At 37.8% G+C, this 12,116-nt stretch overlaps 1 protein-coding gene across 1 annotated transcript in view; it reads left to right on the top strand.

Annotated features, from left to right (window-relative positions):
* The window catches only part of hcn4 (hyperpolarization activated cyclic nucleotide-gated potassium channel 4), a 66,461-nt gene that overhangs the window by 6,977 nt on the left and 47,368 nt on the right, over nucleotides 1-12,116 (top strand). Inside the window, exon 2 of the mRNA XM_035905000.2 lies at nucleotides 10,991-11,414. Within this exon, the coding sequence (XP_035760893.2) occupies nucleotides 10,991-11,414 (424 nt within the window). The remainder of the gene's footprint in view (nucleotides 1-10,990; nucleotides 11,415-12,116) is intronic.

Raw genomic sequence — 12,116 nt, 5'->3', positions numbered from 1 at the left:
GTGGCAGATTGACAGTTATTATTCAAACAGTTGTGCCCATGATGCAATCAGTGCTGTTTAAAAAAGCAGTCACCAAAAAACCACATTAGGTACTGTAGGTGTAATCTTCAAAGGAAACCCAACAGGGCATTCTTTACTTTGATTATAGGTAATGCAGTGACACAGCCTTGAAAAATGAAAATTCTAAAAACAAGAAATCACTTGGTTTCTAGCAATCAAGCAGACACAGCACAGTGTATTTTATGGGAAATGTCAGCATGTTTGGAATTGCTAATTAAGATTTCTTGGATTTAAACACTTCCTGTAGGCTATCAATTCTCTCTGATGTCTCCTATTGAGCATTCAGGGACACTTTTTATACAGACCTGAGTAAAATACTGTTTGCAACTGCATGTCTTAGTCTGTGCTTTTCTATTTAAGTGCCATGTGTTTTGGATTCATTAATTTTACAATGCAATGAGGTTTCAAGGGGAAAAGAAAGCCATCATTTTGTACCCCAAGCTCAATGACTTCCTGGTGTTTTATTTTATCCCTGAAATTACCCAAAGACTTTATTTATCATTTTACATATAATGGCAACTAAAACATGAACAGTGTATTCATGTTGAAGCACCAACCCTCTCATTTCTCCTCACAGAGATTCTGTTATTTGTAGTACATACAGATTGACCTTTTAAGCCCTGCCTGCGTCCCAGGTGGATCCCCCCCTCACCATCCTTCTGAAATTGAATTGAAACAGTCATCAATGCTGTACTCCGGGGGATGGACGCAATAAAAATAATGATTAATAATTTAATTAGAGATGCTCGTCATTAGAGAATCAACTACACAGATAAATTCTGTTAACTTCAGACTTAATTAGCAGAATATGCAAAATAAAACAGTAGGTTTAGGTGGATCAGGAGAATGACCATGTAAAGGTGACAGTTATACCATAATACAACATATTATAGGGACATTCAATACGTTTTATGTCACAGAAAATGAGGGTTTGTGTCTTACAAGATCAAATATCGAGATCACCTGCGATTGGCATTATCCCATTGCTAACATAACTCATTCACTTCAAGTTACCACTATATAGTTGAAGCTTCACAAATGTATAGAAGGCTAAAGTGCTTATGAAACAGTAGAGAGGAAATACTTACCTGGATCAATGTGCTTGGCCTGGCCCTGCCACATGCTGGGTGTCTCAAAGACTTTGACAAATGGCTGGATTATGAGACAGGCAGTGGTGAGAGACAGATTGCTCACTCCACTCTGCTATAGGGTGATTTATCTGCACCATCTCACAGCAGATATCACATCCCCTTTTTCTCCACACCAGTTTTGGCCATAACAAGTTACTCAGTTTTCAATCGCACAGAGGCTCCAGCAAAGTTAGCAGGTATAAAGCTAAGTCCTGACCATGTTTGGCATCTAGAAATTACAGAGCTAAGAAAAAAACAACAAAGCAACAAAAAAAAAGGATAAATCCTGCACATAAGCCTTTGCTTACTCACGCAAACCAGTGAAAATCAGATACAATGTAGCCTCTGAGATTTAGTTTCATTTCATGCTGAGGAGTTTCCAACAGCTTTAAAGCTTTATTGACTTTGGTCTTATTTACCTCTACTTTTTATGTTTCCAGAAACAACGACTTTAAAAAATAAAGATAAGGTGATCAATTTGCTTCTATTTTATGTCCTGAAGACTTGGATGTTTCCTAAAACTGCTGCATTCCCTGGTTAATCTATCTTGGTGGTTGTTCAACTGCTTATTTTCTGTCACTGATTTTACATCTTATCTCTACTGTGTTTTTTTTTTTTTGGTTTTCATGCTCCTATCCTCTCACCCTTTGACCTCTGAATGGAGTTAGATACTAATGGTTTTTTGTTTTGGTTTTTCGTGCGATTCTTTTTTTTACGCCATGTTTGAGTAGCAGCTTGCAAAGTGATGAAAACTTTGGCCCAGCACTGGTGCAATCCTGCAGTAAGGTCATGAAGTAATGGTGTACACAGTGACCAGTTACAGGTATTATAGTCACTTGATTATCGTAGCATCTCATCTGTGGTGAGAGAAAACCCATTGCTCCATCTCTCTCCAAGTCCCACTTCTTTATTGATGTTAGGTTCTTGCTTGTAGTGAAAAGAGGTTTTGAATTCATTTAAGGGGACACTGGCCAATGTTTACTCTGTGTCTGGCTGTCAGGAGACTCCTTTGACATGACATTAAGGACCCTATGGGAGATAACAAGGCATCATGATAAAACACAGACGCAATTAGTGGCAGGATGACAGTCTACAAAGCAGATAGTGGCACATGCTAGTAGGATAAATGCATGCTCATGACCAGTGTTGGTCAAGTTACTTGAAAAAAGTAATCAGTAACTAATTACTGATTACTTCCCCAAAAAGTAATCCCGTTACTTTACTGATTACTTGTTTTCAAAAGTAATTAATTACTTAGTTACTTAGTTACTTTTTAAAAACACGATTTACAACCTGAATAGGTGATAAAGCGATAGATCTTTCAGCCCAATTCTACATTTTCTGCATAATCCATCATACAAAATGTAATCAAATGGAAAAGTCCCTTTTTAAAACTTGTTTTATTAGTTTTAATCTTTTAACTTTATGCATCAAGCAAAAATTTAATTATATGCACCATTCTCTGACTGGAAGAAATTTGTTTAATATTTAAACCTATTTTCTGCACATTCCAGCACATAAAATATATTTTTTGTGTGTTTACACTCACTCTTTCAAATAGATGCAAGTAAAACACAGCAGAAAATAAATAAAGTCACAGACTAGCGGCCCTGTTGCTCTATTTTCACCTGTAAAGCAGGACCGGGATAGGCGGAGGTTTACCGTGGTGCAGGTGTGCCGCAGCGGTCAGTGGAAGAATCCGCAGTTTCTCTGTGAATTTCCCATTACGTCATAGCGCACTTGGTGCTTGCTCGGAAGTTTAGGGTTTTTTTCGCTGTAAAAAGAAGTTTTCTTCCCACGCACAACGGACACTAATGTTTTTGTCACTTTTTATGGAATCAAACTCAAAGTAAGGTCAGTACTTCCACGCTTTAAACGCTGCACGCTCACATTCTCTCCCGCACTCGATATATTATCCATTGTTGATCTGCACACAGCTGTTGCCACAAATGATGTACTTGCTTCCGTCATTGTTGTGAGCCATTCTCGCAAAAAAAAAAATCACGGTTTTAGTAACGCAGTAACGCAGCGTTCCTACGGGAAAGTAACGGTAATCTAATTACCGTTTTTGCAATAGTAATCCCTTACTTTACTTGTTACTTAAAAAAGTAATCGGATTACAAAAACGCATTACCAGTAACTTGTAACGCGTTACTGCCCATCTCTGCTCATGACACAGCTCATACTCATAGAGTGCTCTCTGTCCTTTCTTTGTCATTTACAGCCCTGTCACTCACCGTCTCTTCATTTTCTCCCATTGAAGGTCTACTTTTTTGTTGACTTTAGACTACCCATGTATAGTTCTTCTTCTTTCAGAGAACAGGTTGCACTTTTTGAGCTTGGGAAGACTCTGATCCCAGTGACACCGAAAGATGGTATAAAAGACAGACTTGGCTAAATGATGTATGAAATATCTTGACTGAGCATTTTTCTCAGTGGGCTATCTGATTACATCTGGTCAGTTTGCAAAGTGGATCTGGTGATTCTATGATTTAGTCAGAGTTTTCAAGAGTATACTTTAGAGCTATTGAAACATCACAGCAAATTTAGGCTGGACATATCTCAGTGAGTGGCTCTGGGGCATATTCTTAAATGTCTGGAACTGACACTGCAGCATTTAGAAAGTTTCCCTAAGATGCTTAGCCAGGTTAGGGGCTTTTGAATCCCTGCATGTACTCTGTCATGGAATTTGAATGGAGAAGAAGTGAAACGAAACAGGAGTTATTGCATTACTGAAGTGTTTAAATTCCTTTTGAGCCATTTACAGAGAATGATCAATATATATGGTGTTTTTGACTGAGGTAACCTACATTATTATAGTGCCCCTTTTAATTATCTCCCAAATAATGCATTGTATACTTTAAGATAATAAACTGAGCAAATGAAATATCTTAACATACCTAAACAGAGTTTGACCTATAAATGCAAAAGTCCGCACAGAGTTTGGGAGCTGATGATTGCTGGTAATGTTGATCAATACAGGGTGCGTTTCCTCATATAAAGCTAATAAATGTGTTGTGAAGTGCTATTGAAAGTGTTTATCAATTTCTGAGAGCAGGCTATATTCCATTGATTAGAATTTGGGAAGTCGAGGTTACATTTGCCTGTGTCTACTCGTAAAGGGCTATAGTTCTTCTCTTTTAAGAGTTGTTTACTGCAGCAGTTATGACATTGTCTAAAGCATAATCTTTCTTATGTGTGTTCAGTAACTGTCCCAGATAGTTTTAGAGCTGAATGAAAAAATCACCCCCTGTACCCTTAGCTTGATGTCCCACCAGAAACACTACTAGCAATTTTATTTATGGATCTCTTTTAGTGGCGTAATGCTGACCCCTTTCAGTTGATTTTGCTTCTCCTCTACCCTTTGTAGGCATTTAGTAAATCCCTGTTTTCTCTTAGCCTAGGTTTGGGGAGATTTGCTCTGATGGAATCTTCTTAGCCTAGGTTTGATAAAACTGCATGCCTCACCTAAATATAGCTTCTTTTAACGGCACAGCCCCAGTGTCAATGATGTGCTTGCAGTATGCCTACTGGCTGTGCTTAGCCAAGACAGCACCGTTATGACAGTTCATTGGAGCGGGTGACAACAAAAAATAGGTTTAACCCTTTTAACCTGATTTTCTTTCTCCTAAACACTTAAATCTTGCTGTGTTTGCCAACTGGCTTGTTTAAGACCAGTGGACTATGCCTTTATGGGCAGTAAACAGGCCTTTTTTGTTGCTGATGTTGTTCTCCTGTTATTTGTGAAAGGCTTTACCATAGATTGCATTTCCCTTTGGCTAAGCATAGCTTATGTAAAATTAAGTGATTTTTTTCTCTTTCACAAAAGCTTTTCATGCTTAATTTCCATTCACACCCCGTGCTCACTAATTCACAACTGGCAGTGGACTAAGAGAAGCTGTTGCTCTGTCATTTATCATGTGAGTTTAAGTTTAATATATAACTGTTCTGTTAAGTTCGTCCTATGACATTTAATCACACCTAAAATACAGCTCCCCTGCTATGAAACACATGCATTTCTTTTGTTCAGGAGAGAAATATATATATTGTTTTTCATTATTTTCAAAACCAGAAAAAAAATCAGTCATAGTACACTGCATTACGTTTACATTTACCAAGATTAAAACACATTAAGGACCGTAGGATTTAGGGTGATCTATTTCCAGAAATGTATTTGAAGAGTTTTCTATAACTAAGGTCCATATCAAATATTGGTCCACAAAGGCTTTTTTCATGTTTAAGCGACAGTAATTTTTCTGTATTTCTGGAAAAGGGAGAAGTGAATGAAAGACTTTCAGTGTGTTACAATCTGTAATTAAACCCTTCACACTACACTTGAAATGCTTCCTTTATCAGACGACACTGTAGCACAAACACAATTTATTTTGGTATGTGCCCTACAAAATTATAAATTAAACATTAAGTAAGTGGATAGAAAAATAAGTCTAGTCTGTCAATGTCTAATTTTTTTTAGATAGCAAGTCTTGTTTCAGACTAACTATACAGAAAGAAGCTTTCCCTCAACAAAATCATGGCAGTAATGAATGTTCAGACTCGTGGTCATTTAAATAATAGTGTTTTTCAGGACCTCCAGAAGGACAATTTTTACAGTCAGAAAAATAGGTTAGAGTGGGTGGTTTGGTGGTTAAGTGGTGAGGATTAGATGATGAACACCGTGATTAAACTCTCCTTCTTACATACATTCAACGCTTCTCACCAACACAGTGATAATCTCTCACCTTAGCCAAGTAATCTTAATGGTTATATGGGTCAACAAACCAGTTTTAATATATATACTGTGGGATTAGTGGGTTTAAACTGCTTAGCTAATGACAGATTAACAGCTTCAGTGAAATAACTCATACTGTACATGAAAACATACAAACTGACATGTCCACATGGAAGAAAAATCTTCATGTCGTCTTACACATCTGAAGTTTGTATTGAAAGAGTGTATAGCTTTACGGTAATCAGATTGGACTGATATAGGGACTGACATTTAAAGCTAGTTCCTTTTCCAGCACTTGTCTTGTCTTTACTGACCACTCAAAGTGCTTTACAGCACAAGCCACATTCACATTCACAAACTGTAGAGCCTTTATTTATCACACTCACTCTCACTGGAGGAGCTGGGGATCAAAAGCCTTCCAATTCTGACATGACAGTCAATCTGATTGTATGGGATCCATCATTTTCTCAGCATGGTAGCCAGCAGATAGATATTTCTACAATCAAAATGTAAACAGGTGCGCAGACTTGCACACATACAAAATTATGAACATTTGCTCCCTGTATATTCAATGCCATACTGTATATACTCCATTTTCGTATCCTAGCCTTGTGCCTCCTCAATTTAGATATAAGCTACTCTGAAAGGTAAGCGTGTGTACTGTAAGGCTGTTTGTGGGGGCTCTCATAGTCCCTTTCAGGTAGCCTGGCTGGCAGGGTGAGGAGAATGAGAAAGGCTTATCGTGTAGTCAGATGCACTCTAAGGGTGACAACATGTTCCTGCTGTCCCTGGTCACCCCACCGGAGAGCATAGTGGTCTGTGACTCTGTCCCTGCAGACAGCTAAATGTCAGGGCTCCCTTCATCGGTACAGTGAACTCTGAGCATCATAACAAGCTAGGTGTGAGCTATCTCACTGCTATATTTTTTTAGTTTTTAAAAAAATGTTTTTCTAGACTAATTAATAAAAAAAATATACATATATGTTTTACACACACCCATCAGACCTGCCTTCCCGTTATTTACATTTTTTGTCATGCAATCTCTGATACTTTGCTCATAAAATGTGATCTCTGGCCACATTTTTCCATAATTTGCTATAAACTTGTAAGGAACTTTGTCACTGTTTTATTCTTTGTGTTTTACAAAAGACTGATTCATGTAAAACTGATGTAATGGACTCAGATCCAGACATAGAAGTAGTATTTCTTTACTGAATAAAACTTTTAATTTTTTGACATTTAGAATGGATTTCACACCTAGTTTTACATTTTTATTTGTGCTTACGTGTCCATAATAACCGCAGCATCAATTGGGAGCTCCTTAAGAATCATGTAACAAAATAAAAGCACTGCTAACCTAGCAATACTAGCTGACTTCCTTTTGCTTTTATTTTAAAACAGGTGGCATCCTATCACACAGGTGAAAATTCTGATTTTCTGTGCACATACAGATATGGGATTGTTTAATGCCTTTGAAATGTCCGTCTAACATCCCAGGCTCACCCAACTATATTTATAGAACAATGTCTCCTATGTCAGGGTCCTAGTGCATAATAAAACACAGTAAATGGATCCCTGCTACGTTTAGGTGGCATGACCTCCATTAGAAGGCAGCTGCAAGACTGAAAAAGAGAAATCATGAGCATTTATTCATGCATGCATGAACAAACATGCACATAAACACAGTCTATTGATAGAGACACACTGAGATCACGGAGATTTTTACACTGCTCTTTAAAAGTAACTGCTTATCCCTAAATATTGTATTGGGGCAAAATCAATAATTATCAGAGTCAAGATTTGCTTTTTATTTGTATTTTCTTTAATCAATGATTGTTTCAATAGTGATAAGTGAGGTTTGATCAAACAGGTGCCAGCAGTACTTGGACAATTGTCAAGTCTATATCTCTATAGCTTGCTTTCTCCTTTTCTCTGTAGCTAAAAGATACCCAGTTAAAATTCTGAGTGCATTTACAAAGCGCCGGCTTTGTCTGGTCAAAGTCCATTGTCCAAGGTCCAAAGTCCATGGTCCATGGTCCATTTGCCTCATATTTATATTTATTTATTGTGCAGCAATATTTGCTCTTAAATATGCTTAAGCATGTTATTATTGACATTGTACAGGCAAAGCACCACTCTGGCTGAATCCAGCTTCACAGACTTATTAGTATGGCTATAGACCTTTAGGCTCAGTTTCCCAGACATGGACTAATCTTAGTCCTAGGCCTTGAACATTTTAAACAGAGGTGTTTACTGAATTTATTTGTTAGATGGGACTAATTCATGTCAGGAAAAGTTGTCGTAAATGTTGTTATTATGGCATGAAAACCAGTTTCCATGCATGTTTTACAAACACGGAAAAAAGAAAAAACATTTCCCTTAAGCTTTCATTCATTGATTTTTATTTTTTCCTCAAAATTATAATGTTTGATCAGTTATAATAAAAACAGTCTGGCCTTTGTTGAGGAAATGAACTCAATCTTGAATTTTAAGAAAGATTTGTGTGTCTTGCTGCACATTCATGACTAATATAAGTAGTAAAATGAAGTTTACAAATACTGTAAGACAGGTATTCTAGGGAAAACTTTATTTCATGTAAATAATATTTAAATTGTTTAATATTGGGGAAACATGGCAGTATGAAGCACAAATGCCCTTACCAATGTTTGCATTTCTTCCTTCAAAGTTTTACTTGTCCTTCTGGGTTTCAGTCTTAATGTGAGCACACAGTGGTGGCAGGGTCGGTCTAAATATAACTCCACTTGACAACAATCTGGAAAAGTAGATACCCTTTTACTTTGAAGAATTCCAATTACTGTCACTGTTTCCTCAGTGAATGTGTCTGTGTGCGCAATGCACATAAAACTGAGATGTAGTGTACATATCTGCATGCTGTGGAACTGTCTAAACACATTACAAACCTCATAACTGCTTGTGCTATTTTTGAAGAAACATTTTAACATTTTCATCCAGACTGGTGTAAATTCTATCCATAGATGTGTGCATCAGAGATTGTGTTCTCAGACATAACAATGAGAACCAGAAATAGGGATACTCTATTGCAAACAGCAGTGATTTCCAATGTTTGCTTTTCTCCTGCATCAATAAAAGTTTTTTGTCTTGTGTACAGTTAAAAGGACTCAAACTGCTGCAATGATCAGTGAATATATTACAGGTGTGTAATGGCAATGTGTGCTTAATCACACATATGTCTCATATTTCTTAGAGAAATTGTTGTTTTAGTTGTAACTGTTTATCAAAAGAAATACAGAAACAAATAACAGGACAAATCTTACATTTTCATTTTGTTTTTTTTATGTGTTTGCTCTATGAAGCCAGCAGTTTGATATTGGTATATCTAACTTAATATGATTTGGACCAGGGATGTTTTTGGATGTGACTGTGTGATTCTGTGGAGCAGCAATTCACTGTAAACACTGGATATATTCACTGAAACATACTGAGAATAAATCATGAAATCTACCGATTTTAGCTCCAACAAAGAAGTCAAACAGCAGTAATTTATTGTTGTAATTTAGCGAGCTTTCAGTAAAAATCTCTATCCTATCTTGTTTATATATGTAGCATCCATTCTTCTTCATTTTTATAGCCTTGCTCTTGATGTAAGTTTTGTCCAAAGACAAATTTTTATGGCCCAGTTAGAAGTGGGTGGGTAAATCACCAATCACTGCATCAATGCACAATGATTCAATTACTGAGCCAGCAGAGTGCGCAATTTATATCCAAACTCTCTGGTTTGGAAGATTGACGAGGTCACAGTACAGTTTTTAATTAACAGTTAACCTCCGCTGACCTTTGAGGTGTGATTTAGAGGCATGCCTACACACATGTTTTCATATCAGGCCCCCTTTTTGTCATGGATACATATTGGCTACGTTCATAAGTGCAGAGTTTATTAAACCATTTTTACACCATGTTCATGTAAGCTTGCTAAACACTACATACATAGTAATAAAAGCTTAAAATAGGTCAGTGATGAGAGAGAAGGAAAGGCAGGGACTCTGACAGGTAAAGGGAACTGGGTGATGTTAAATGCTGTCAGTGTGTATGCCCCACAGGTTTAATATCAGAAAGAGGAATTCTAATAAGTAAGTTGGATGAAGCAGTTGAGTGTTCCAAAGGGAGAGAGAATGGTGATTGGAGCAGACCATTCAGTTTCCTTTCACATGTAGGTTAAGGAAACAGAGGTGAGGAGATGCTGGCTGTTTGTGAACAGTTAGTGAATCAGAAAGTGCAGAGGTTTAAGGGGAGTGACAGAGAAGTATGTATGGTTGTTATAGGACAGGTATCAGGGCAGCAAGACAATGGTGAGATGTGCTAGGTGTAACAGATGGGCTCAAGGCGTGGTGGTATTATGTCAGGGATCAACTCTTATTGCCTTCTTGTTTGAATTGGTGATGGACAGGTTGACTGATGAGGTCAGTCAGGAGTTTGCATGGACAATGATGTTTGCAGATGACATTGTGATCTTTAGTCAGAGTAGGAAGCAGGTGGAACAGAGAGCCCGGAGAGGTAGAGGTATGCTCTGGAGAGGAAAGGAATGAAAGTCAAGCAAGAGATTTTGTAAATAAGAGGGAAATTGGTACAATAGAGGAGATCCAAGACGTAGAGATATATTGATAGTGGATACACTGGACAATAAATATCGAATAAAATATGGAGCTGCCAGATGGAAGAAAAAGAGGCCACACATTCCTTTTCTTAAAGTTTTATCTAACACAGAACAAATGTTGGTCTCCTCAGTTCATCAAACATGCATATTTAATTTGACTATGCCTTGTGCTGTATATGTATATGTCATTGATGCTTGAATATAACACAGCAACCAGAATAAAAAAGCAGCCCACTTTAATACTCACACTATAAGTTAAAAGAAAATGACACTATTGATATGTACAAAATGTTGTCTTCTTTTATTTTGTTTGCAGGCAATTAAATTGTGCAGTTTCACTCTGTGAAAGACAAACACAACAATGTTACCTCATATTTTTATATTCTGACTTTGTTATTCATTATATTTCTGCATTTCTCCATGTCTCTCACCAACAAGGTTTTACTGGGATTTGACCATGCTGCTGCTGATGGTTGGAAACCTCATCATCATCCCTGTGGGCATCACCTTTTTCAAGGATGAGCACACCCCCCCGTGGATTGTGTTCAACGTTGTCTCCGACACCTTCTTCCTCATGGACCTGGTTCTTAATTTCAGGACGGGTATCGTCAAAGAAGATAACACAGAAATCATCTTAGATCCGCAGCAGATCAAGATCAAGTACTTGCGGAGCTGGTTTGTGGTCGACTTCATATCCTCCATCCCCGTAGACTACATCTTCCTCATTGTGGAGACGCGCATTGACTCGGATTTCTACAAGACGGCACGCGCCTTACGCATTGTCCGCTTTACCAAGATACTAAGCTTACTGCGCCTCCTGCGCCTCTCTAGACTCATTCGCTACATCCACCAGTGGGAGGAGGTAAGAAATCATTTTCAGGCTGTTAAACTGTATGTGAACAGGTCTGAAGAAAGTTTCGTTTATAATGTGTATCTTGTGAACTGCTTTATATTGTTATTGAGAAAACAGTATCATTTGCAGTGATCATCATACAAGCATATTAGTTCATGAAGATAGTTAAACAGACAAGGATTCATTTCCCTAAGTTCGATTGCAATTCAGATTCTATTTCTGTCCTGGGGAGCCACTGCAAAGATGTTTGCTTCCCCTTTTCTTTCAGGAAAGAAATATAGATGGGTGCTGCGTCTGATTGCATCCACCCTTGAAAAGAGAAAAGAGGCTCTTTGCTGTGTACCAGTCACCAATAAGTTGATGAAGGCAGGATGTTGATTAGCATTTTCCCACTGTGTGCCCGTCCTAGCAGTGGAACCCCAGAGTCCAAAGAGGCAGTGCTGCAGTACAAGCATGATTATGATTGTGGCAATAATTAGAAAAGTTCCAATTACTCTCACTGGATGAATCTTCTTGTTTAGTCTCATAGGTAAAAGGTGCAAAGTGAAGCATCAGAATCTCAGCATGGAGTCAACAGGAAGACACTCTGTGCTGCTGCTCTGCATCATTGTGGAATTAGCCATGCAAAGGAATATTTCAGCTACAAGTCAGACCGTGAAATTCTAGGAACAACAACACTTAACAGATGTATTGTCTAAATGCAAGCAGTAT

This window comes from Neolamprologus brichardi, chromosome 1, assembly GCF_056152115.1.
Source record: "Neolamprologus brichardi isolate AB-2024 chromosome 1, ASM5615211v1, whole genome shotgun sequence".
Classification (NCBI taxonomy): Eukaryota; Metazoa; Chordata; class Actinopteri; order Cichliformes; family Cichlidae; genus Neolamprologus; species Neolamprologus brichardi.
The sequence above is the reverse complement of the archived record's forward strand: the minus strand, read 5'-3'. Positions and strand labels throughout refer to the sequence as shown.